Raw genomic sequence first — 27,463 nt, forward strand, 5'->3', positions numbered from 1 at the left:
TTTGTGTGGTGGTGGCAGTGAATGAGGGAATGCTGAATGGCTCTCTGGCAAGTCTGTTATGGTGGGAGACCCTATACCAGAAAAGAAGCTACACTCAATTCCTCTAAGATGTCTCTACTCTGAGAGCAAAGGCCTCAGGATGCTTCAGGGTTAACAATTCCACAGCGGCCCCAAGAAAAGGCTGTTCATAAAAACCTATGGCTGGAAATGAAGAAGGATTATAGGGTCCGAGGCTGTCTCTTTGGACAGGCATCTTCTCGATCTCGCAGGCCATTTCAGGAGATCTGGTCCCTCCATCCAGGGAGGGACACTGCACCATCTCCTAGGTCACCCTATCACACATGCTGACCGAGAAAGTCATAACTGCTCAGGAACCTTTCTCATTTTAAGATTTAAGAGTCAAATCTGTAGAGGTTGTATTCTGCTTCCTAACTTAGCAAGGATCTTAAAATTAATGGACATCTGCCTTACATCCTCTAAATAGGTAACTTTCAAGGATGGATGTAAATAGATAAGTGGATAGTCATTAACTGGCATGCCCATCCCCAGAGCAGTCCATAAGTCTGAAATGACTCACTGTTTCCTGGACAGGCCAAATCTCAAATCTCCAAGTATGTGGATATGCTGTCCCTTAACCCAGAATGCTCTTCTTTTCTTTATCTAGAAAAAAACCCTACCCCCCTATTAGGGCACAGCCTAAAGGCCCCTTCTTTGGTGAAGCCTTTCCTGCCTGCTCCAGGATCTAGAGCATTTTATACACACATCTAATAGAATTTACCACTTTGCACTACAATAAGTACTTTGAGTTTTTCAAAGGCAGCCTTTGTTTCCTATTCCTATGTTAATCCCTAATGCCTGGTCCAGTCCCTGCTACATAAGAGGTGCTCAAAAGCACGTCGACATGGACGGGCCACTGAATTAAGTGCTCTTGACATCTCATGCATTTATAAAATAAAATAAACCCCTTCTCTGAATGATTGTTTCCAACAGCTCTATTTGTAACAGCCAAACACAGGAAGAAACCAAAATGTCTCTCAATAGGTGGATGGTTAAGCCGACGGTGGTACATCTATACCGAGAAATACGACTCAGCCATAAAAAGGAGCAAACTATTGATTCAGGCAACAATTCGGATGGTCTCAAGGGCATTACACTGAGTGAGAAAGGTCAGATACTGCATGATTCCATTTATATAACATCCTTAAAATTATAAAAGTGTCGAAATGGAGAATGGATTAGTGGTTGCTACGGGTTAGGGATGGTGGGAAGGCGGGCCATGGGTGAGACCATAAAATGGCGGCATGAGGGAGATCTTTGTGGTGGTGGGATGGTGTTGTCCTGGTTCCAGTGGGCTTGACGCACATCTACGTAGGATGGACAGATTGGATGTTCTGATATTCTGGTTTTGATATCATATGACCATTATGTAAGATGTAACTACCAGAGGAAATGTGGTTAAAGTTAAATGGTACCACTCTGCACTATCTTTGCAACTCCTGTGAATCTATAATCATTTCAAGGAAAAAGTCATAACATTTTTTTTTTTAAAAACCAGTTCTCCGAGGTTCTTTCTATTCTCTGAGTGTGTATCCTTCACAATGACCATTCTCATTTCTTAATATGTTACAGCTTCAAAATGCTTCCATGGAGATTAAACTACGCCATTTCAAAATGACTGCAACTCTACAACATATGTGCTCTTATCCCCATTTTACAGATAAGGAAACTGAGGCTCAGGGCTCGTTGAAGGGTACACAGTTGGTGTGTGGCAAAGCTGGTGCTCCAACCTGACTCAATACAATTTCTATAAACCTGTTTTCTCATCTGCAAAATGAGGGGATTCAGCCACAACAGCCCCTGTAGGTGCATCCAGTTCTAACACCGTATGACATGTGTACTTTTGTGCCCTAGCTGTCCTACTTCTGACTTAGCATAAGGGTCTGGCAACGTGGCGACTGGACAGCAGGCCAGTAACTGGACCTACAGAGGAGACACATCCATCAGAGGAATCAGTGCTAGGTAGCCGGTGGCATTTGGATGGAGGCATTAGACTCCCCAAATTCCCATCCTCCCAAGGCCAGTAACATTTCTACAATGCCTTGCCTCTCTGGTTGACTTCTGTTCCTCTCCTTTGATTTCCCCCACTCCTCATCTCCCAAGCTTCATTCCATCACACCCCACTGACCCTAGTTATTCATACTCTATGCCAAGGAGGTGAGCTGTGAAAATGTCTTACCAGATTAGTGAAGATGTATGTGTAATAGGCCGACACCATCCCTAGTTCAGCTGCCTGCAAAGGGAAGAGAGGGAGATTAGACAGAAAACAAAAACTCACTGGAAGTGAAAGAGCAGTGAGGGTTCCAAGCGTCCGTCATTTGTCTGACCCACTACCCTTCAGTTCTTACGCTGCCCTTGACTTGGAGGATGGAGAACAGAAACACTGGCCTCTAGAGTAGGGTGTCTCCACTGCCACCCTGCTCTCTACCCTTGCAGTGACATTCGTAGAAGCTGACGTTCTCATGCACAACACATTCCCATGGACATAACCAGATATTACGGGAAACCAAAATGACTTTCAAGGAAATGAAGCAAATAATAAAACATAAAAATCATTATCTCCCAAACTATTAGCAATCACAGTGGCTACCATGTACCCACTATTTAGCATGGGCCAGGTACTAGAAAGCATTTCACTTGGGCTAAGTCGATGCGGTAGGGTTATCATTCCTCCTCTATCCACCCCCATCTGACAGCTGAAGACTCTTGAAACACCAAAAGGCCTTGTAACTTGCACAAGATCACATGTATCCTAAGTGGAAAAGATGAAATTAAAGCCAGGCAGCCTAATTTCAGTCCTTTTAACCTAACTGTCCTCTCCCCGGAGGACCGTGCTGTTGATGGAAGTCCTGACAGCTCTCTTTGGGGCTGAGGCAGAGATAGGAGAGTCTGCGGGTTACGGGTGATTCTCAAATTAATGCAGCCCCTGTCAAAGGTGAGCGAGCGAGACTCATCAGAGTCTTTGAATCTGCAGTAATGTAGGAAACAAGTGAATCATTTGCAAACTTTGGTCCTTTATTAGTAGTACGGAACAAGTTGCCAGTGACATGCCTCACCCTTGATCACAGCACACCCCCGTGTCATCATCCCAGGGTTGGGAAGCTGCAACATCAGAACAGCCTCCCTTTGGTCTGATCTTTGTAGCCATCACAGACGCCCCTCACCACCCTCCCCTGTCCGTGTGCCCGACTTTGAGCGTGACAGGTGCTACGGACACCGACAAGTAGATCAGGTAAATAATGAGCCAGCTCTCCCCAGGGCCCTCGTGCCTTCTGACAGGCAGATATTCATCATGCATCCTGCAGCCCCAGGGCCCCCGGGAAACCGCTTTTGTCCTGCCTGTTGAGGTGCATGAGGGGAAAACAAGGCCAAGGGTGACTACATTTTCCTCTTACAAAGTGTTTACCTCTCAAGGAGCTCCAATAATTTTGTGAGCATTCTTACAGGAACCCTCACAGGCTCCTTGAAGGGCAGTCTGGGGTCCTTCTATTGCCACCATTGCGATGCAAACTGAAGTACAGAAGGGCTCTAGGCCTGGGGCAAGAGGATACGGGGGTCACAGGGGGCTCAAGGCCTCCCTTCTTCCTCCAAGCAAAACTACGTTTCCTCCTCCACTTCCAAGAGGCTGGTGCGGCCTTCTGCCCAGCCCCTCCCTTCCCCGCACACTCAGCACCATCCACAGAAAAGTGCCAGAGTCTGTCACCACTGCCTAGACAGGTGGGAGCCCCGGTTAGCCTGGTCACAGGGATGGGCTGGGGCCAGGGGGTGGGGAGAGGGCACCGTCAGATGGTTAAAACCCATTTGCGAAATCTGCTGCCCAAAGATAAAAGACAAGAGATCCTTGGTTTTTAAGACCTGAATTCTGGGTAAACATGAAGTTTGTTGCTGGAACAGCTGCTCAATAAAGTAGGGGATTACTCCGCAAATCCTTCGGACATCGAGAGACAGCAGAGCGCTGCCAAGCTCCGGGGCCAGGCTCACATGGGCACAGTGAGTCTCCCGGAAGCTCCGTGTGCTCTCTGTTCACACTGCTTCCCACACTGAGTCCATCCTCCCTGGGGCGCTCCCAAGGCTGTGCTGTTAACCCCAGCAAGGACGAGCCTGCAGCCCGAGTCCAGGGCCTGATGCAGGGCCTGCATGCTGGGGGCACTAGGAAGTCAAATGGGAACAAAGAGAGCTGGTTTCCAAAGCCTCGCTGGTCAGTGATGGGCTTGGTGCCAAGGTCACAGGGGCTGGGGCCAATAGGTGGTCTCAGGAAACCCTGCTACTGTCCACCCAGCAGAAACACTTGCTAATAATCATCATTACAGGGAGAATTTTCTTCAAAAGCACAGCCATTAAAAACAACAACAAAAAAGTGTTGTTAATGAAAATATCCAGTATTGGCAAGGGTCCCGTAAGACACCTATTCGCTGCTGGTGGGAGTAAAAATTGTTATGGCCTTTTTAAAAGGCAATCTGGCAAATCATATCAAAATCCTTAAAAGCATACATATCTTTAACTGAGTAATTTCACTTCTGGAAATGTATGCTAAGAAAATATTCATGAATGTGCAAAAAGATTTATGTACAAAGATGTGCATCCTGCATTGTTGATTAGAGCAAAAGATTGAAAACAACCTGTATCTCCAACAATAAAGGGATGGTTAAATAAATTATGGCATATCCATATGATAAGAAATGACGTAGCCATTAAAGTATTTGTAGACAAATATGAATTGACATAAGCAAAATGTGGGACATATACTTAAGTGAAAAAAAAAAGCAGGTTATAGAAGAGTATGTGCAGGGTGATAATAATTTTGAAAAGAAACAAATGTGTCTATAAAGGCAAAAAGGATAGACATCAAAATTTCACAGTGGCTGTTTCCAGGTGATGGAATGTCTTTCTTTTCCATGTGTATCTGTAAGATTTTTCTATCATGTCCCAAAGTAAAGGCTTATAAGAAAGAAAGAAGAAGCTATAATGATTTTTATTTTCTTCTTTGTACTTTTCTGTACTTTCCAAAATTTCAACAATAGACGTATGATTTTTTCAAAAAGAGCCCAACCACATATGCTGGGAGCCATGAAATATTCCTGAGGTTATTACATTATTATTATAAGGGCTGCTCCCGAAAGGCTTCCACCTGGGGGCTGTTCAGGCAAGCTCCGGCTACCAGGGGGCACCGTGCATTCTGTCTGCCCTCTGCAAGGGGCGTTGGGGGGGACCATTATCTCCCTCCCCGTCCCTCATCTTCCCCGGGGACTCCTCAGCCTATCTCTCTGAGGCCCTGAAACTTAGAGGATCTCTTCCATCCTTGATGACTTCATTGATCATAGGCCCAGACACAAGACAAGCGAAAAAGAGAAAATTTCCATTTGAGTGTGTGTGTGAGTGGAGTATATGCACCCAGACAGACGTGGGTTTGGAGCTGTGGAGAATTACTATGGCAACGGGCTGGAGGGACAGCCCTCGGTACTCAGAGAACTCATTCAAATCTCTTCTTAACTCCGAGACAAAAACTAGCTGGGGAGGGGTGGTGTGGGGAAGGGGAAGGAGAGACAATCATCTGAGTGTCTGCCCCGCTCCTCACAGCTTGGCAGAGGTTAACAAGGAGCCTCGCTCCACATTTAAACGCAACCTGGAAGATGGCGGGTTGCATTTAAATGTGCAATTAGAACGGCATTACAAGAGGCCAATGTGCCTGGAGGGGCTGGGGCTACTGCTGGGGGCCACAGAGGAGCGTGCAAGCGGGGTCCATCTATCTGGAATTGCAGGCCTAGCTCAGCCACCAGGCCAGGAGCTGGTGCCAGCAGACTCCAAGCCTGCCCAGATGTCTCCTACTGTTTCTCCAGCGTGGACCCCTCCTACCCCCTGCCCAGCCACACCTGATTTTCTGACCCCTGTATTCTGGGGGTAGAAGGAGCTGCTGATTGGCTATCGGAGACAATAGGTACCCGTTCAGCTCTGCTCCTCACCAGCGAGGCCTCGGACAAAGCCATTCATCTCCCGGAGTCTCAGTTTCTTCACCCGTCCAGGGAAGACGGGGTACCTGCCCCATTTCGTCATTGAGAGGATCAGGCTGGGGAGTCACATGGCAGAGCTTTGTAAACTAGTACACCGTTCGGGGATGACACAGAGGGCCGATGCTCAGCTGTACACACTGACGACACTGCCCTGGTTGTCCAAACAGAAATACTTCTATACCCCTCGGCACAGAGCCTCGGCCTCAAGCCCACCAAGTGCCCTGTGGGAACCCACAGACCCTGGTGGGGAGGGTTCTGGCTTGGGGCTGTCTGGCTGCACCCAGAGTTAATACTTCTACCACATCACCCTCATCGTGCCTTTCCTTTCCGGTGACACCCAAGGCAAGGAGGGAGCAGCATACCAGCTCAGGGGGAGGGAGGAGGGAGAAGGATGCTCTGAGCCCACCGCGCACCCCCCCCCCGGGTCCCACCTTCAGGAGGATGGTGTGGGACATGGAGGCGTTGGCATGGATGATGATGGTGGCGGTCTTGTCGTCCCGGATCTCCTTGAGGAGTGGGGTGGGGTCCCGGGTGTCATCCAGCATCCGGACCGAGAGGGTGTCCTTGGAGATAAGGAATTGCCGGAGCAGCTTCTCCAGGTTTAAAAGGCCTGGAGGAGAGAGAGGATGAAGCCCCTGAGGGTCCACAGTGCTTCCTTGGGAGACATGGGCGCACAGGCCGGACGAGCGCAGCCCTAGGCCAGAGGCAGGGCCATGGGTCTGACCCCGCTGCTGGTGCCGGGCAACAGCACCTTGACCTGAGCAAGTTTCTCAACCTCTATGGGCTTCTGTATTCCCATCTTCAATCTTTTTTTAAAAAAAGATTTTATTTATTTGAGAGAGAATGAGAGAGCATGAGAGGGGGGAGGGTCAGAGGGAGAAGCTGACTCCTTGCTGAGCAGGGAGCCTGATGCGGGACCCGATCCTGGGACTCCAGGATCATGACCTGAGCCGAAGGCAGTCGCTTAACCAACTGAGCCACCCAGATGCCCTGTATTCCCATCTTCAGTAAAAAGAATGTTCCTCTATTTTTAACTTTTTGAGGAACCTCCACATTGTTTTCCAAAGTGGCTGCACCAGCTTGCACTCCCACCAACAGTGTAAGAGGGTTCCCCTTTCTCCACATCCTCGCCAACATCTATTGTTTCCTGTCTTGTCAATTTTTGCCATTCTAACTGGTGTAAGGTGGTATGTCAATGTGGGTTAAAAATAGAGCTACTCTATGACCCAGCAATTGCACTACTGGGTATTTACCCCAAAGATACAGATGAAGTGAAAAGAAGGGACACATGAAGCCAAATGTTCATAGCAGCAGTGTCCGTAATAGCCAAACTGTGGAAGGAGCCAAGATGCCCTTCAACAGATGAATGGATAAAGAAGATGAGGTACATATACACAATGAAATATTACTCAGCCATCAGGAAGGATGAATACCCAACTTTTACATCAACATGGATGGAACTGGAGGGTTTATGCTAAGTGAAATAAGTCAAGCAGAGAAAGTCAATTATCATATGGTTTCACTCACATGTGGAATATAAGAAACAGCACAGAGGATCATAGGGGAAGGGAGGGAAAAATGAAGGGGGGGAAATCGGAGGGGGAGACGAACCATGAGAGACTATGGACTCTGAGAAACAAACTGACGGTTTTAGAGGGGTTGGGGGTGGGGGTATGGGTGAGCCCTGTGATGGGTATTAAGGAGGGCATGTATTGCTTGGAGCACTGGGTTTTATATGCAAACAATGAATCATGGAACACTACATCAAAAACTAATGATGTAGCGTATGGTGACTAACATAACATTAAAAAAAAAAATAAAGAATGTTCCTAAGCCCCCGCGGTCTCCCCCAACTCCCTCAGGAATGCTCTTTTAAAGAGAGATTGAAGTCCCTTGAGTGGGATGAGAGGATCCCCACTCCTGCCCACAGCACCACCCAGTGGCCAAGACCTGGGTTCAGAGGCGAGCAGGCCCGTTTCTTCCCCCCCTAACGTGGCCACTTACGCACCAAGTGACCTTTTCACATGGCTGGGGCTCTTGGCCTCAGTTCCCTAATCTGAGAACCAAGAATAAGAGCAGCCAGCTCCCAGGACCATGTTGATGATTAAATGAAGTAATACATGAAGTGCTTAGGCTGGTGTCTCGCCCATCGCAAATGACCACAAATGTTACATCTAGCTCTAACGAGAGCCAGGCCTTTGTTTTCCTCGAAGATGGTGGACAGCAGTTACCTCAAGATCACAAGGCCCAGGAAATAGTTCTCACAAAAACACTTTGAACTCCTCAGAGCATAGTAGCTGCATTAAGACAAGGTATTATTATGATTATAAGAGGACAGGCTTTGAACTGCACTCCAACAGGCAACAATGCAGGCCCGGAACAAAACGAAAATATGGGACTGTGAGCGAAGGCCTCTCCCCTGCTCTCCCCAGCTAGCTGCTATCTAGGAGCATGGGTGGGAGGAGGTTTTCCAGAATGATGCCACTGAGACACAAGGGTCTTAATCCAGCTTTGCCTCTAACAAGGCAGGTGAGGAAGAGGGTGGGGGTGGTGGGTGAGGGGTGGGGTCTCCTGGGAAGAGGCGGTCTCCACTCCAGTGGAAAGAAAAGTACAGGCATTTGCTCCCAAAAGCAACGACAGGAGTTACGTTTATTGATTCCTTATTGTGTTCCAGATACTGAGCTAAATATTCCACATGGCTTGTCTAAGTCCTCACAACAATCCTACAACGCATTTTAATCTCACACACAGAGGGGAACATGCGACAGGGAGATGAGCAGCTCCCTGACATGGTTCTGCACATGGAAGGCAAGGGAACGGTTGGCTTTCTAACCCAAGACCCCCGTGCTCCAGTTCCTGCCCCAGCTACAGGATAGTCACTGCAGGGATGTCTTCAAAGTGACCCTAGACTCTTCCCCACACAGGTTCCTCACCCTCCTGACCTTTGAGTGATGTGGGAAACAAAGGCAGAAGAGAAATTATTAAATTTACTTACTACCTAGAGCCCACTGACAAGTCCTTGAAATAGGCAGAGTGACCTTCCTCTAGGGACTCAACTACGTTGATGTTGACACTTTGCTAAGGGCAAAAGGCAATCCTAGTCTGACCCGCTCCCCTCCCCCGCTGACCCCCAAGAGCCTGTGAGTCTACTTTCACATATAAAAATTCCTTTAGAAATTTCCTTTATCTCTAAACCCCCAAGAAACATGTTAGCAATCACCCCCCTCCAAGCATATGGCCCATCGATCTACATCTGAAGGGTCTCATGACTAAGGTTTTATTAGACGGTAATAAATGACCTTTTCCTGACAACAGCTAGCCCCTTCAAGGTCCTGGAAACCTTGCTCCCAAATTCCCTAGAGACTTACACTATCCCCAACTGCCTCCCAACTTGAAAGTATACAATGGGCCACTCCTCATGACCCCCGTGCAGCTCTTCCTGCCCACGGGTCCTGTCCCCGTGCTTTAATGAAACCACCTTTTTGCACCAAAGACTCAAGAATTCATTCTTGGCTGTCGGCTTTGAACTCTAACGTCTTTCCTACATCATTGAAGATGAAAAGGTGAGAGAGAGGGCTCTGAAGGGCATCGCAGCCACCTCCCTTGATTTGTAGAGATGCTAAGGCTTGCCTTGTCACACAAGGACACCGCTGGGACCAGGATTCTACTTTCTCATCTCCAGCCAGCCCTGCTCCCATGAGACCAGACGCCCCTCAGGACACGAGCAGCAGGGGCCGCGGGCACAGAGCCTAGGAGGGGCCTGGGGGCGTGCATCTCTGGACTTGGGGAGAAAAACCCACATTGGGTGTGTTTTCTAACAAGGAAAAGGTAGCAGGGTGGAGCCCAGGGGCCTGGCACGATAAAGACAGGAGCTCTGGGAGGGTCCTGCCAACCCCCATCCTCCCGTCATGGGTCCCAACAAGGTGGTCTGGGAAGCTGGCGGCCGCAGCCGGGAGGGGATAACCCTGGGAGGGGCTGTCATTCAAGAGCCTTCAGAGCCCACTGGCCTCTCCTTCCTTCCCCCACAGGACCTCAAAGGAGACTTGTAAATCTCACCCCTCTATCTGTGTCCCCCGCAGCCCCTCCCCACCGCCCCCATCAGGAGGGGCAATGACGCTGCTCAGGTACTTCCTGCCAACCCTGATTTGCAGAAGATCTGGATTCAAGCTCAGGGTCAGCCCTCCCCAGCTGTGTGACCTTGAGAAGTCATCTAACCTCTCAGAGGCTCCATTCTTCATCTGTAAAATGGGATAACTCACAGAGATGCTATGTGGAAGCATGCTAGGAACTGGGACGTATGGCTTCAGACTTGCTCCTCCTGCATTTACTCATCCCCACAACAGCTCAAAGGGCAGGTGTGGCTCGCCGAGGCAGAACAAAAAGGGACCAAAGTACAAGTCTGTTCAACTGACACTGTGTGCGCCCTAAGTGCCAGGCCCTGGGCCGCCAAGACATCAGCAGAGAAGGTGGATCAGATACAGACCCTGCCCTCTGGGAGCTTAGGGTGTAGGGACTTGCAACTAAGTCTACGACAAAGTTCAAATCAAACCCATATTTTGTTTAATGGCCTAAATCATCTGGGTTTCCATGGGGGCAGCCTCATTTAGGTCTATACGTAAAATGGAGAGAATATCCACAGCGTCTTCCTCAGAGACAGCCTTCCTTTTTCACGAAAAGCAAAATCCGACTTGCATAAAGGTTGGAGAACCTGACCCCAAAGACACTGTGAGAAGGTCAGGGGAGGCCACAGGAGCTGGTGTTCCTGGAGTGCTGGCCATCTCTTCGGCTCAAGAAAAGATCTGCAAGGGCGTGCTATGGGGGAAGGAGCACTGCAGCCGGAGGGGCGAGGGAGGGGTGGCCGAGGACAATGCCACAGGTCCCGGAACGTAGCAGGGAGAGTCACTAGAGCCTGGCTGGGAAAGAGGCCAAATCCTCTGGGATCCTTCAGAGGGGCAGTGAAGTTCAGCGGGACGAGACAGGGAAGCTTGGAGGATGGCAGGATTAGGCACAGCATGGAGATGCCTGGCCAAGGCAGTCCAGGGACCGTTCATCCCTGTAAAATTGGCAGGTGCCCTGCGCTCCCAGGGAAGAACCTCCCAGATGTCAGATAAATTGGGGCCCCTGCTCCGATCAATGCCCGGTGTACCCCATTTGACTGACCTGTGGGGTGCTCTGCTGCCCTTTAAACAAGGAAACAGCATCCCCATCGTATCCAGCATACTCTCTTGCGTGTGCTGAAAGGTAGGGTGGGGATGGGGAGGGGAGAAGGGCAGCGAGTCCTTGGGGTGGAGGGTGGGGGTAAGTCTGCATGCCACCCAGGATCTCCTATCCGTCACTCCTTTCCCAGCCTGGACAGCACCTGGAGCAGCAAACAGCACAGTGTGGAAGGTGAGTCCCCAGGTGAGTCCCAGCTCTAGGGCTGCTGGGATTGGCTGGTGGGGGCAACTCCCTCCACCCCTCTGCCCCTCAGTGACCTTATCTGTGAAGTAAGGACAACTACTACCGCACAGGGTTAGTACAAAGAGACCAAGGAAGCAGGACAATGTCTGTCTCCTAGAAGATGCTTCACAAATCTGCTTTCTGTTCACCCCCTCCCCTACCCACTCACATCCTAACTGTCCTTCCCCCATCTCCTCCTCTTACCAGGGTTATTATCCAATCCACAAAATACAGTCCTTGCTTATAAACCAAGCAAAATACGTGGTAGCATATATGCATGCATATATATATTATAGGAAATACATAAACATGAAGTATTTCACGGTGTTGGGTAGGAATTCCCATTTCAAACTCTCCTGCACATGCCCAGTGTGAGGCAGGGTGCACGGGGCTTGCTGGGGAGCTGAACTAGACACTGAGGCTGTGGGGGAAGGGCAAGACCCTACATCCTAACAGAGTAGGGGATCAGCAGTACCAGGTGGGGAATGGACACCATGTCACTTGAGGAGCAGCTGAAGGAAGGGGGTGCCTGGCTTGAGGAAGAGTGGGAAGGACCATCATGAGACAGACCTACTCCTGGCAGCCTCAAGGACTACACCCCAGAACAAAGGGTGGATGGAGGTCACGGGGAGACAGACTTAGCTCTGTTCAAGCTGCCTGAAGATGCAGTGGCAGAGAGCTCCCTGTCACTGGAGGTAGTTAAGGAAAGACTGAAGCCCCTCTTGCTGACTGTCAGAGAGTGAATTAAGCCAGTTGGATGGAAAGTTGGACTAGAAGGACATTGGTGTTTTTCCAGTGCAGGGATTCTCTAGTTCTACGAATCAGAAAGGAATCCTTTTTTATGCTAGGCAGTGGAAGGAATTTGCAGAAGGGAAAGTGTGGGTTAGCGACGTTAAGAACATTAGGAGTTTCTGCGTGCAGTGTAGAATTTTCCAAACGTCATTCTCCTCACTTCTATCTGTTCAATGGAACTAAGGGATTTACCAAAGGCAGCTACCACCAGAGGGGTTAAAAGCTGCTCTCTTCCCAGCTCCCCCTCCGCCGCCACCCCAGCCCTCCTGTCCTGCGGGGCCCTGGGCCCAGCAGCAGGTCTGCCTGCCAAGTCCAAGGCTGAGAGGGACCTGGGGAACCTATCAGTCTCACTCAGGATGCAACGGGATGGATCGATGAGAGCCTCAGCAGGCCGGCCGTTCTGGGAAGCAGGAGGGGGGCTGGTTTCTGCAATGGGAAGGCAGGGGGCCAGGCGGGGCCGGAGGAGGATGGAGAGGCCATGAAAGGCACAGCTGGGTTGGACACGGTCGTGGGACAAGGACACAAATACCTGAGTGATGGGTCTGCGGGCGACACAGAGGACCCTTGTGTCAAAAAATAAGAATAACCACCCATTTCAACTGGCATCCGTCCCTCTCCACGGGCTGATTCCCTTGGCGGCGGGCTCTGCTTCTGGAAAATGCTAATACTCCAGGGAGGGACGGCACTTTCAAATCTTGTGGGAGGCAGGGATGTAACACTGACCTCAGGGGACAATGGCCAGGATTTAGGGAGATGACATGGTTCACCATGGTGACCACACTGCCCTACACCCGATAAGGCTTCATTTCCCTTCCCCCTGCCAGGCCGCATGCCTCAGGGTGTGTGGTTTTGAGACCTTTTCCACGAGCAGATTCTGATGGGGAGATGGGAATGAGAGTCCAAGGAGTGGCCAGTGGGGAAGTTCAAGGGCTTGAATGATGCACTGCACCTGCTTCTTGGTTCTGTCTCATCCCACAGCTGGGCTTGGCCCTGGGAACAGGCTGGGGAGACCAGACCACAGGAGCCGGAGGAGACAGAGAGGGGATGGGGGAGAAGGGGAGGCTTCCTGCTCGCAGGAGACTGTGCTCTGCCTTGCTTGGCCCTGCAGACTGTCCTCTTCTCTGATGGAAAGGGTGGGCGTGGGAAGAAGCTGGCTTCTGCACTCCCACCACCTCCCAACTTCAGGGCATGTCTCCAGCTTGGGCCTCAGCTAGTGGGGGCTCAGCAGATGTCCCTGCCCTGAGCAGTCTTCCATGTTTCCTCAGTTCCTTCACATAAAATTGATTTAACACCCCCAGGGGTCTGGGAGGGCAGGTGCTCCTGGGTGGGGAGGTGTAGTCACAGATCGTAGAGCTAGGAAACCCGTGACAGGCCAAGACCCAAACCAGATCTCCTGATTCTGACTTCCGGCCTCTGATTCCTCACTTGAGTTGGCATGGCAAGGCCTCAAACCAGCCATAAAATAGGAAAAAATGGCCCCTCCCTTCTGTCTTTTCCACAGCGTTCGGAGAAGCAGGGAGAGGAGGTAACAAGAACTATGGGTGTTGAAAATAGACTTAATCTCTCTTTTCCTCATGCAGATAATAGGAATGTTTATAGAGTCTATCTTAGATGGTTATCGTGAGGTTCAAATGGGATAATTTCAAAAGCCTGAGCAGAGTGCTGGGTACACAGTAAGTGTTCAATAAATGGTTCATTTTGTAACACTAGAAGTATAAGGCCTCTCACAGCGTGTGCCTCCTGGGGCTGGTACGGGAAAGGTCTGCTAGTGTCCCACTATTTTCACAAGGGGCTCTGAATATCACCCCTACTCTCCCATCCTCCACCCCCTGCTGCCACAACCAGGATCACAGGATAAAGTAAATAAATGTTTATTATGTTCTGGGCCCAGATTCCTTCGACCCAAATACCCTGAAAAGCAGTATTATTCCCACTTTATGCAGGAGGGGACTAAGGCTCAGGGAGGTACAGTGATCTGCTTGACATCACACAGCTCATGAGTGGTGGAGCAGCTTGGTTTGACTCCAAAGACAGTTCTTTTTACTGCACCATTCTGCACTACTCTCCAGCTATTCTTCCTCCCCAGGATCAGAGTCTGTTCCTCTCCAACAACCTGGACAGAGTTTAGCAAACACAGGGACGGTATAAGGACAGAGCTGAACTCTGGTCATTCTGCTCCAGGTCCTGACCCGGCATTGTTCAAAAGGGATCCAAGGAAGCAAGGAAAGAAAAACTCACGTGTGCCTCTTGTTGCCCAGGTGTGGACACTCTGTCATACTCTTTGTGTATCTCGTCCTATTTAATCCCCTCGGCCACCCTGCAAGGGAGGCATCATCATTCCCACTTTATAGAGGAGAAAACAGGAAGCTGGAGAGTACCTAAGTTACTTTCCCAAGGTCACAGAGGTGGTAAACGGAAAGCAGAAGGACACATAGCCACAAAAAGGACATTAAAATACTTAGAAACACCAAGGCAAACATAAAAAAAAAATAGGATTTGAGTTTGCACAAAGATACCAGGAAAATATCCAGCATGTTGTACTTGTGACAACAAGGAATCGAAGGCCCTGGGTCCATCCTGAGAGTCTCAAAAGGTAACCTTGTGGCAAGGCTGGGTGATCTCACCAAAGGGCCTTCAAGGGCCATGGTGGGGAACCCCAACTCTCCTTGGAAACCCCCAAATGGCCGAGTCCCCTATGCTTGATGGTGATGACCAGTACAGCATGCCTGGCCCCCACACCACATCTCCCTCCATGCCCCAGCCTCATTAGAATGAGGCACTTGCAGATGTCCTGATTTTTTCCCCATTAAAGAAAAATAACATAAAACACAATACAACTCTACTTGGTCCAAAACCTGCCTATTAAAACTCTACTTTTGGAAAGAAAGAAAAAAAGTGGTGTGATTCCCTGGGGAATGGTCTCTGTTATGCCTAATTTTGACGGCTGGTAAAAAGAATTAGATGCTTGTTTCTAATTCAACATGCAGCGTCTATTGGCCCTGTATTAATAAGGAAGGTGGAAGAGTGTCTCCTCCCCAGCTCTGAGCTGCATTTCCCTTCAGTCCCTGATTTCTTCATCCTTTGATTAGATTTTAATCCTCTTTGCCCTTGAACTTCTCCTGCTCTGCCCTACCTTCCTTCCCTGGGCCCCGGTATTTGGGGCCAGAGTCACTTGGCAGCCTCAGTGGATGAGTTCTTCAAGAAGAGGCAGTACTGTGTGGTTGATGAGTCCTGCCTGGGCTGTGGCCTGGTCCCTCTGGCTTCTCAGGCAGGCTCAGCCTCTTCAGGACCATGTCTGTGCTCAGCCATCCTGCACCCTGCTCGAGGGAGCAAGGGGACACACTGTTCTAGAGAGATCTCTGCCCTTCGAAGGACACCGGACCTGCCAGGCAGAGCCTGCCCTGAGCCGCTGTTCTGGGGTTGTCTGTGCGGACCAGAGGGTAGGAGGGGCCATGGAGGAAGAAATCCCAAGTCAAAGAACCTGAATTAGAGTCTTGGTTTGCCATGTATCAGCTGTGTGACCTCAAGCAAGGCCCTTAACATCTCCAAGACTCTGTTTTCTTGGCTCTAGAATGACTAGGGAGGAGGGAGATAAAATGGGAAAATGTATGCGAAAGTGCTTTGCCATCTGCAAGGAATTATATGAACGTCAAGGAAGGTCATGATTCTAAGGGAAAGAGCCCTGGCCCAGGAGGCAGAGAGCTCAGTGCGCAGTAGATGCTCAGCAAACAGGAGGAGCTGAAGCGGAGAGAGCAGGGCTCACCCTACGAGCAAGAGGGACTGTGGCTTGACACAAGAAGGAACTTCCCATCAGGTTGGTGAGACACTGGACCCCGCAGGAGGAAGGCAGCAGGAGAATCTTTGCCAGGAGAGCGTTACGGCCTGTCCTCTGTCTCTTAACATTCCTGCTGTACACATGGGGCCCACCAGTTGGGTCCTGCCTGAATGGGCAGGTGGCAGAAATTTCCAGGGAGAGAATCCTTGGTTTGGTTCCACCACACAGTGGTTGGAAGATGCCACAGGAGGAGGGCCACCTGGTGGAATGCCATGTTCCCCAACAATGTTGTATCAAATACTAGCATCCTGTGGCCTTTTCAATCAGTATCCTTTTGGGACTTATGGTCCATCCTATTTGGAAGAGACGAGGTAAACAGTTGTTTTGGCCAGAGGACAACTCAGCGTATCCATGCTAATGTGTGCTGTGGATCTCCGTAGGGGCGAAACAGAGTGAAGTGTTTATCCAAACATTTCTCCTTTTTATTTTTTATTTCAGCCACAAAACACTTAACATCTAAAGCAGTGCTGTCCAGTAGAACTCTCTCTGATGATGGAAATGTTCCGTGTCTGCACTGATTTTGAGTTTGATTCAACTTTGACACGGGGAACTCCAACACCTCTGGACCCACTGGGTCATTGTGATAATTAAATAAGCTATATAAAAAGTACACATAGTTGGCGCTCAGTTACTCTTTTTCTTGGGTAGCACCGAGTAAATCTTAAATCTGTGTTTATGCAAATAAGGGAACTGAACGCACATCACAGGGAGGCAGTTGGGTGCAAATGCCTCGTAAAGAAGGTGGTTTTGACCCTTGACTGGGAGGGGGCTGTTGTTTACAGATGCTGGAGCAATTCCAGGGCGGAGAAAGGACTTAAGTGGGGAGAGCAGTTCTAAGAACCCATATAAACAGGAGCCCTGACGGGGAGGACGTTCGTCGGCCAGCCCACCCGGACCTGCAGGCGAGCTGCACAGGATACAGATGTATGGGGCTCGGGTACAGGGCCCCAGAGGCAGGCAGTGCCCAGCAGCTGCCTGACCACATGTGGGTGCACAGCGGTCACCGGGAGCAGGCAGATGCACAGATTTGCTAGAAAGTGCTGGCTCAAATTAGCTAAATCTCATAAACACTAAGTTTACATTACAAATTGTCTGAGAGTCAGATAAACCGTATTTTTAAAACCTGCATTTGCAAAAAAGTGCTTTATCAGGCATTGCCCTTGGACCTTGTTCCATCAGCAAAACCCGCTCTCCAGGGGAAGAAGCTCTTCAGCCCATCAAATACAAAATGCATCCAATTTTATATTTTCCCTCTCTCTCTCTTTTTGTAGCTCCTTCACAATGAGGCTGAAAATGTGGGAATTGAGTTTGCAGATGCAAAAAGGCTGAGAGGTTGGCCAGTCTCCCTGTAACCCAGTTCTCTCTGTTCCACCCATGCCTGGCAAAGGGTGTTTCTGGACTGCTTGCACGCGCGCTCTCTCTTTCTCTCTCTCTCTCTCTCTCTCACACACACACACACACGCATGCACACACACACAGGCAAACAGCCAAGGACACATGGGAATGCCTGAAGTGGCTGATCATCACCCCCGCCATCTGAGGGAGCCCTCCCCTTCCTGGCGGATCCGCGGCCAAGGCCAAAGCCACCAGGGTGAAATCCACAAACAAGTGGGGACGCCTGGGGCGGAGCGGCGGGGGAAAGCTTACATTCTGCTTTGGCACAGATGAGGCAGGCGGTGGTACAGTTGAAGAAGTTCAGGATCCCAGCGACAGCCACGCTGATGTCCGTGTTGCTGGGGTGGAGGTTCAGGGTTGTGAATCGCTGGAACTGGAACTTGATAAACTCCTCGGGGGCCACTTTGAAATGAGGGACCTGGGAGGAGGAGCAAAAACAGGCAGCAGGGAGGATCCAGAATGAATGCAAAGGAGAGCAGGCACGAGGACGGCGAGGCTGTGGACAGCGGGTTCTTCTAGGTAAGACCTTTGCCACGCTCCCGTGGAGATGGAGCTTGCGGGACTCAGGACACCCACGCCCCAGGAGGAAGACAAGATGACGTCCTGGACGATGCTTAAAATAGGAACACCCAGGATGAGAACCCCTCTGGCCAGAGACCTGTATAAATGTGCTCTGGACCTTGGTGCTGGGTCTGTGGCCCCGAGGGGGCAAAATCATGGTCTTTATTCTCAGAGCAACTGCCCACTGCTAGGCAGCCAGACAAAAGGCTCTCGAAGCCATAATCCTTATGATATTTTATTGGTAGTTAATAAATCAGAGCAGAGGCGGCAAAAAGAGAAAAACACTGCCCTGGGGACTAAGGAAGGAGCCCCATCAGCCCAGCCTGGTCGACAAATGTGTACAAACCAGCTCCCAGCAAACTTCCTGTGTGACAGCCTGGGATGGGTTCCTCCGCAGACATGCACACGGAGCGGGGAGCACCGCAGGCTGAGAAGCCGTCCAGAGAGCCTCCAAGTGGAGCCAGGTAAATAAAAACGTGATCTGGCTTCATTAGGACAGTGTCAGCTTCCCTCTGTATCTATTACTGACATTTCCAGGAGGCATTGTCCCCACCTCCTGCCTCTCTTCTCCCGGGAAGAGATATTAACAGGCCCAGATGCTGCTGTATTGGTAGCTTAAGCTATTGGGTAGGTAATAGGAAAGTTAAAGCGTAATAAGCTGCCATCCACCTTGATTTTATTTTGTCACCCTCATCCCTGGTACCCAGAGCCAGGAGAGCTACTTGGTGCTTCTACCGGAGATGGACTCAGGAAACCTCAACTCATGTCCTCCCTTAGGACCAGCGTGCTACGGGAGGGCCAAGTCACAGCGAGCATGGGTTTTGAATGATGTTAAAGCAAGTAAGATTGAGGGTAGAGAGCAGGAAGAAATTCCTGGTGGTGAGTTCACTGGCTCCTAGAGTGGGTTATTTATTTATTTATTTTTTTTTTTTTAAAGATTTTATTTACTTATTTGACAGAGAGAGACACAGCGAGAGAGGGAACACAAGCAGGGGGAGTAGGAGAGGGAGAAGCAGGCTTCCTGCGGAGCAAGGAGCCCAATGTGGGGCTCGATCCCAGGACCCTGGGATCATGACCTGAGCTGAAGGCAGACGCTTAACTACTGAGCCACCCAGGCGCCCCTAGAGTGGGTTATTTAGAAATGACTGCAGAAATTGTCTCGGCTGGGGCTGGCCCAGAGTCTGGGAGGATGCTGAATGGTGTCTGTAGGATTCTGCTACCTTGTCCTGTTAAGATTCCGGGAGAGGTCAGCCAGAGAGACCGGAGCTCCTTTGAGACTGAGGGAAGGGAAGGGAAAGATTTAGCAGAAACTAGGGAGAAAATTCCTGAATCCAACTAGGATTAGCCCTTGAACCACAGAGAGACTGAAAAATGCAGACCTGGAGAAAGCCTAGTGAGTTATGAGAGAAGACTCAGAAGAGGGACGTTGATCTGAGGAGTGTCATAAAGGGTCTTTCTTCCCAGCTTGTATTTTGCACTCCATACAATCTGTCTAAAAAGAATAACAAATGCACCTTGAAAGGAAAAACAGGTCACAAAGGGGCAAGATGGAGGCCAAGGCCAGGCAGGGGCAGGGGGGCAGGGGGGCCAGGCTGGCTGGCTTACACATTTGAGCATCTCTGACCCAGGCCCTCTGTGTGTGGCCATCCGGCCTACAGGGTTCCAGCTAACTTACCCCAACAGAATGTACCTGTAGAAATACCCTTCAAGCCACAGACCCTAGAGATGGATCAGGAAAGATACTCAGGAAAATGAAGGACAAATGGGTTTTACAGGTCATAGACTCGGGTTTGCATCTAGGTTCTGCTGTATGATTTGGGGCCAACTGCTGAACCTGTCTATGCTTCCTTAGGACGGATATGCTAATGGGTGCTTTGTGGCTCTTTGGGAGGATGAAATGAGAGCCTGCATACGAAGGGCATTATAGCTCAGGACCTAACATGTTACAAGTGTTCCAGCAATGCTGTCTCCCCTTTCCTTCCCCCTTTCTCCCCAAATCTAGGGGCTCCTGGAAAAGCTCTTGAGTCTGTCCTTGCAGGGGGGTGAGGGATGAGGGACCCCTCCAGGAAGCGGAGTTGGTGGGAAGTTTCCAGCACAGCTTGCCATCTTGAAGGCTGCTGGAGAATCAGCGAGCTGCTCTGATGGGCCCAGGCAGGGATGGCCCAGGCGGATCCTGCTGATTCTCTCTAGGACAAAGATCAATCCATAATTGATTTGCAATTGCAAATGCATCCCAGCAAGTCACTGTGGAGGTGTGTGGGGAAGGAGAGGTGAGGCAGAACGCAGCCAGCCACAGGCCAAAGAGCTGTTAGCGGCATTTAAAGGAATGAACTCCTTGGTGAGAACTCCATTTCTTTTCCCTGGAGTGGAGGGGAATCAGTGTGAGCCAGTTCAGCCTCATATAATATGAAAAGAAATGCATAATCTGAACGGAGAGGAGAGGTTACTCTGGAAGGGACATGACCAGACAAAGGAGGGGTAACCGGCTGGCCGTTCCCAGGGCAGCACGACCTGGCTGGCTGGTCACTGGCACAGGGGCCAAAGTGGCAGGGTGGGGGAGATGGTTGTAAATCAGGGTCTCTGCCTCTGGCCTGAAATGCCAAACAGGGTTAAGGGAAACGTGGCACTGAAGCCCAAAGGAGGCCATTTTGGAGTGGGGGTTGGGAGGGTGACCGTAAGGAACAGTGAGGCAGTGTGATGGGAGGCAGGGAGGGAGGAGAAAAGAGGAAATGGGTAGCTGAAGTCTTGGCAACCTCACTTGGTGAAGATCCCAGTGACTGGTGCTGGAATAACAGCCTGCCACAGATCTGAGCTGCTACTTGGAGCATGGCAAGAAAGATTTAAATTAAACATCAGCTCTAACTTTGTGGGGCCAGGGCCTCTGAGATATGCGTGGATGGAGGGGATAAAGTAGGGGCAGAAGCTCCTTTTTTGGCCGGGATGGGTCAAGAGTCATCTTTCAGGACATCTGAGGGGGTAGGGATGGGGAGCTCTCAACAGAGACCTGACCCGGGGCAAAAAGGCTCAGGGGGCTTAGTCTACAGGGCAGTGGCCCAGCCCTGGGGCAGCAAAACCAACCACAGGACTGGGGTAGGGCAGCCCAACACTTTAAAGTGCAGGTCATGATGCTGAGAGTGGGTTCATGAAATAGGGAAGATAACTATTTTGCCCCAAGCGACAGGGACTCGCCAAGCCTACTGATCATAAAAAGAAGTGGTGGTGTCAAGGGGGTATGTTCCAGAGGGTGTGGGGTAGAGACAGCTTGCTGAGGAGGTGTCTGTCCTACAGTGGGTTTTCTCCTATGTCTAGAATCAGATCCTCCCAAAGCTAACGTTTCTGGAAGGCTGAGCCTCCAGGCCCCAGGAGGTGCAAGATTGATCCTTCCTTCCCCTGTCCCTCTGGCCTGCCCCTTCCCTGGCTCCTGATCTTGCGTCCCCTACCACCAAGCTCATTTTGTTCTCAAGGACCTGGCTAGAAGGCCCTTGAGGCCAGAGAGAGGCTGAGCGGATATTTGCCACCGTTTCCCAGGGATTTTTGTGAAGGGGCAGACAGATTCTAGGAGAAGCTAGGAAGGATTCCGGCAATGAGCTAAGCAAAAACAAACTTTTGACTTTGTTTTCTCCAGGGGAAGAGGAAGGAGAGAGCTGATGGAACAGGGAGCAGGCTGTTACTCAGAAACTCATCCCCGACTATCTTTATCCCCCATGGAGCTGGAGCCAAAGGAAATGAACTCAACACTGAAACTAGAGGGGCTCCAGGTCCAGGTGACACTTGAGGAAGAATTCACTGACGGAAGAAGTAAACACTGGAATTGGTGAATGGGGTAGAAAATGAAAGAGAACTTTTTTCTAGAGAATTTATAAGACAGAGGTTTCAAACTTTATTTTAGCAATAAAATGTAGAAGTGCCTCCTCCCGAAGGCATTCTTCGCCAGAATCCCGATATCTAAACGGATAGTCAGGAAGCAGCTCCTGGGGAGCTCAGACTCCCGCCCTCTCGGTGCCTCCCGGACTACTACCTACCACAGCCTCTACCCTCTACCACCTCTAACAAGGGGCCCCCTGGGGACTCAAAGACCCAGAGGAGCTCAGTTTGAAAATCCTGTTGTGACACCTCTCCTCTGTGTCTCCTCCACCCAAGCCACCTGGGAAAAATAAATGCCCAACAAAGGACCACTTCTTTTCAATGTTGTGATGTTGTTGTTATTGGTAACACCAACCAGACCCAAATAGGCTCTTCCAGACCTCGAGGATCCGTGATATTTTTGGGCCCGGGGCACGGGTTGCCAGCCCGCAGATGGTCCCCCAACCTGGTAGAGCACTCACCTCCTTCTCCCCACAGATGTTGCTGATGATGGAGCTGGAGGCCGGGCTGGAGGAGGGTCCCAGGACAGCGACCACCCCCTTGGGGAGGATCTGACACACTGCAGTCAGCAACAGGACCAAGCGTGGGCAGCAGGAAAGGAAACAAGGCACTCATCAGGTGGGATGTGGGCTGGGTGCCCTGCCTGGGTTTCAGGCTCAAGTCTAACCTTCACCTGCTGGATCCTCACCTTCCACCCCCCCTCCTCACTCCCTTCCCCTTCACACGCTTCCAAACCCAGTGCCTCTCCTTTTCTGGACTATGGGACTCCAGAACAGTTTTATTGGAGTTTATGGACGGTATTAAATGAGGAAATGACCCAGGTTATGACAACATACGGCCACAGCCAACAGGATGTATAAATTTTCTTGGCTGTCACTGAAGGACAGAGGCTAATGGCGGAAACCTGCAGACGCCATCCCACCAGGCCTGCAGTGTGGGTGTTGGGAGGTACGGCTAGGCATGGCTGACACAGGGGCTGAGGGCCCCGCTCACGGAACAGTCACCTGCCGTGCAATCTGTTAGCCTATCAAATATAAAGAGGAAGGGGAAGAAGAAAGGCAGACAAGCAGAGGGAGGAAGGGTGGTGAGGATGATACAGACAAGAGAGGAGAAATCAGACTCAGCTAAAGCCAAAAGGAGTAGGAGAGACATAAGAAGAAAAAGAAAATGAGAGGCACAAAAAAGAGAGTGAGAGGCAAGAAGGGGGTCTCATGTCTCAATGCCACCCTCTGCCCCTCCTGTTCACCTAGACCCCTGCACACTGCCCCTGCTTCCCTGAGTGTCTTGGGCTTCCCTGTGGAGAAGGAGCCCTTCCTTCCTCTACTCTGGACACTCTCCTGTCACAGAGCACCTCGAATGTCTCCTCCTTACACCTTCCCCGGCTCCTTTATGTGGAATTAATCTTCCCCAGGGCTCCTGAGGCCTCCGGTCTGTCCCTCTGTACTAAGACACTTGTAAATGTGCCTATTTCAGCTTGTTGCTTAGATGTCTTTCTGCTCCCACTAGATTTCAAACCCCGTCAGGGCAGGAGCTAAGCCATCCTTCTCTCTAAAGCCCCACTTCTCACCTCCTCAGTGGCCAGCGCATGTTTTTCTAGTTGCCCAGTTCATATTCATTGAATGAATGGATGGATGGGTGGGCTACGTGGTCAGAAGAAGAGAGAATCTCAGATTTTAAAACACGAGCGACCAAGAAAGGAAAGACGGGAGAAGAAGGAGATGACAGACAGAACTTGAGATAATTCTCAGGACACACAACGTGATATCAGAACCCAAGAGTTGCCCCGTGGAATATGCACAGAGTTTCCCTGACACGTTGTAAGGCATTCTTCCCTGCAAAACTCAAAGCTTGCCTCTGGACACGTTTTCTTCCTACTCACGTCAAGAATCAGGCTGAGCCATTTCTCAGGTCAGTAAACTGAGGTTGAGGGATCAGTGCAAGGTTCCTCGCTGAGTCGGCTACAAAGCCACCCCTGCTATCTAGATGTTCTTTCCCCTAGGGTAGGGTCCTAACCATTGGCCCACATGGCCACGTGATCACCCTCATGGGGTATAGGCAGTGGGGAGAACGTCAGATCCAAATCCTAGCGTTGACCATGCAAACCACAGATCTACACCACGGATCTCAGCTGCCCAAGAGAGCCTGGGTACCAGAGGGGGGCCCGTCTGTACTGTGTCAGAACCATTCCCAGTGACAAAGTAACGGCGGGCAGGCTCCATCTCCGAAGAGGACTCTGCCTGGTTCAAGCAGTTTCCGTGTAAGTTAGCTCACGCGATCTCAGCAGGCTTCGCTCTTGTTGCCTGTGAGGTGTCCTAAGTCATCGGCCATCAGATGACAACAGTTTCAGGGGTGAATCTCAGTTCCTGATTTTACCAATAAGGAAACAGCATCCAAGGGATGTCCAGTGACTCCTCCAGGGTCACTCACCTCACACAGGTCAGAACCGCTATCTGAAGCTGAGTGTGCTGGCCCCGTCCTGTCGGGTGCTTCTTCTGCTCTCTCAAGGCCACCCACCTCCTGCGGCCACCTCACGCATCCCTTCCCAGTGCTTCAGACCAGGTCCCCACCCCATCTCTTTCTACTGAATCTGCTTCCCAAAGTCACCAGTGACTTCTTAGCGGTTCTCATCCTACTCTTCATAGCATTTGATGTTACTGATGGCATTGCTCTTCTGAATTTCCTAACACCACCCAGCCCTGATTCTTGCCTGCTTCTCTGATCAGTCTTCCTCACTTCCATTGCCAACTCCTCTTCGTTCTCCACCTGCTAAATCCAGTGTGATCCGTGCCTCCCTCTCCCTGGGCAATGTCACCCTTGCCTTGACCTCCACTCTCGTCTGTGCCCAGGTGATCCTGCACTCTGACCTACGTCCTGGGTTACAAAATCTCGTTCCAAACCCCTGCCAGACATTGCCACAGGGACATTGCCACAGGGACTCACCATGTCCATGGCGGAGAGGCAGAAAGCAGTCATTTAGAGCTTGGACTCTGATGCAAGACGGCCTGGGTTTGAGTCCCGGCTCTGTCATTTCTAGCTGTGAGGCCCTGAGAATTCACTCTAATTCTCCTACCAAACCTCTCTGGGCTGCTCCCTCATCATTAGAACAGGGATTCTAACAGTAGGGGTGGCAGGAGGATCAGAGTGAATTAATACACCCGGAGTGCTTAGAATGGCCTTGACCTGCCACACGGCCTCATTATGCCCACTGCACCACACGTGCTGGATATTTCTCATAATCTGATTGGGCCGTCATGCTTCTAGGAAGAAGATGCAGTATTTGTCCCTCTTTACAGATGGGGAAACTGAGGCTTAGAACATCGACAGAACTTGTTCAAGACCACAGGTAATAAATGCCAGAGCTGGGCTTGAACTCAGAGATCCACTGGGCACCAAAGCCCTGAACCACTCCACTTCACCCCACTCAGCTCCGCAAGCTCCCAGCGGAAGACACCTGTGACTTTTCCTTGGCTTCCCTCACTGAATCCACTCACTATAACCCATCAGTGGCCGGGTTCTGACCCCTTGACCTGCTTGCCCACCGTCCCCTCCTTTCTACTCCCATTGTGACTGTTCGAAGTCAGCCCCTTTTTCCACCTGCCTCTTCAGGGGTTTCTCTGTCTCCAGAACTCTTCATTTCCAATCCATTCTCCAGACTGTGAGACAAATTATAATCCTAAAACACAGGTGTGTGTGTGCTGCTGCAGGGCACAAAGCGTGTCTTATTTACCTCTGCACTCTCCATACCCAGCACGGGGCCTGACTCAGAGTTACGTGCTCAATAAATAGCTGGTGAACCACACGGAAGCCTGCTCAACATTTTCCGTGGGAAATTGGAAATAAGCTAAGGGTCCAATTATAAGGGAATACTTACCTAAAAGTGTGGGTCATATACCCACATGAAATATTGTTTAGGTATTTAAAATGCTTATAAACAGTTTATAAGAGTATTAAAAATATTTATGAAATAATATTAAGAGAAAGAAGAAGGATATAAAATTATACGTAGAGGTATAGGAAGGCTACAACTAAGCAAATACAAAAACCAGGTATGAGCTCAGGAATGAAGGGAAGATGTTATAAAAGCCTGTGTTTACTGAGTCCTAATTATGGTCCATTCTAGCGCTCTGTACAAATGGACTTATTTAATTCTCAGAATGACCCGATGAGACAGGAACTATTATTTCCTTTCACGGACGAGAAAACAGGACAAAAAGGCTGAAGGTCAGAGTCAGGATGCACACCCTCAATCCCTGGGCCCCGGGTCAGCACGCTCACCACTGTACCACGCAGCCTCCCGTGGTTCACGGGGCTTAACTGGACGTTCATGGGGACTGCTGACACTGTATGACTCTCTTCCCCTTTTTTCCCCTTCACTTTCTATAATGAGCATGTATTCCTTTCATAACATGTCATTATAAAATACAGACTGCCATAAGAAAAGTTTCTTCTGAGGAGCAAGTAAAATCCAATTGTATGTGATCTCCTCAAGATACTACCTTTCCACACCTTTCTCCCATTGTGCTCTCGGCTACTTCACGCCAGCTTACCCGGAGCATGCTTCCTATTTTCCTACTCAAGCCTGTTCCCAAGTAGTTCTCCCTGACCAGCCCAGGGATTCTTAACCTGCTGCCTCAGATCTGGGGTGGAAGTCAGTGGTCTGTGAACACCTTGGGGGGGGCGGAAATGACATCACTATTTTTTCTCCTAACTGAACTCTAGAATTTCCTTCAATTTTGAACATAGGCAATAAACCACAGTATATTAACAGCACCTCTGACTTTGTCACCAACAAACATCACAAATGTTTTCCTGTCACCCTGAAGTGTTACAGATAATCCTAAGAGATCATTTATATTATTATTTCAAAATTAGACTAGCAGTTGGACATGTTGCTAGGCTTGGCTATTTAGTACATTAATAAAGAAACACATTTTTAATATATCATTATAAAATATATTATAAAATATAAAATATATATTATAAAATATATCATTATAAAAATATTATAACTGCATTTCCATATAGCTGGTTTTCTTGGTCATCCTATCTATTTTATTTTATTCATTTAAAAACACTTTTCTGTGGGGCACCTGGGTGGCTCAGCTGCATGAGTGGCCGACTCTTGGTTTTGGCTCAGGTCATGATCTCAGGGAGTCTGCCTGAGATTCTCTTCCTCTCCCACTGCCCTCCCCACTGCTCCTGTGCACGTGCTTTTTCTCTCTAAAATAAATAAATAAATCTTAAAAAAGAATAAAAACACTTTTCTGAGAAGGAGTCCATTAGCACCATTAGCACTTCCACACAACCATGGTCTAGGCCCTCTCTTGCCCTTCTGCTTCACAAACTCCTACTGATCCTCCAGTGCCCAGTTCAGATCTTGCCCCTAGGCAAGAAGACACCTCCTCCTCCTTATATGCACATCACACTGTGGCTCTGAGTCAGCTCTGCGCTGGAGCTGCTGAGGCTGATCAGCTTCCCTGTTCTCTGAATTCTTGGCCAGCTTCTGCCCCAA

At 49.9% G+C, this 27,463-nt stretch overlaps 1 protein-coding gene and 1 long non-coding RNA gene across 8 annotated transcripts in view; one reads left to right on the forward strand and one right to left on the reverse strand.

Annotated features, from left to right (window-relative positions):
* Positions 1–27,463, reverse strand: part of GRIK4 (glutamate ionotropic receptor kainate type subunit 4) — a 416,727-nt gene that overhangs the window by 141,220 nt on the left and 248,044 nt on the right. For all 7 annotated transcript variants that reach the window (XM_078058853.1, XM_078058852.1, XM_078058851.1 and 4 more), the window contains 4 exons: positions 22,413–22,510; positions 17,779–17,944; positions 6,497–6,675; positions 2,237–2,290 (listed from right to left, as the gene is read on the reverse strand). In XM_078058853.1, the coding sequence (XP_077914979.1) occupies positions 2,237–2,290; positions 6,497–6,675; positions 17,779–17,944; positions 22,413–22,510 (497 nt within the window). The remainder of the gene's footprint in view (positions 1–2,236; positions 2,291–6,496; positions 6,676–17,778; positions 17,945–22,412; positions 22,511–27,463) is intronic.
* LOC118550404 (uncharacterized) lies at positions 17,914–22,551 on the forward strand. Its single transcript, XR_004924544.2, has 3 exons — positions 17,914–18,045; positions 21,713–21,901; positions 22,429–22,551. It is a non-coding gene; the product is annotated as an uncharacterized LOC118550404 (long non-coding RNA).

This window comes from Halichoerus grypus, chromosome 11 (assembly GCF_964656455.1).
Source record: "Halichoerus grypus chromosome 11, mHalGry1.hap1.1, whole genome shotgun sequence".
Taxonomy (NCBI): domain Eukaryota; kingdom Metazoa; phylum Chordata; class Mammalia; order Carnivora; family Phocidae; genus Halichoerus; species Halichoerus grypus.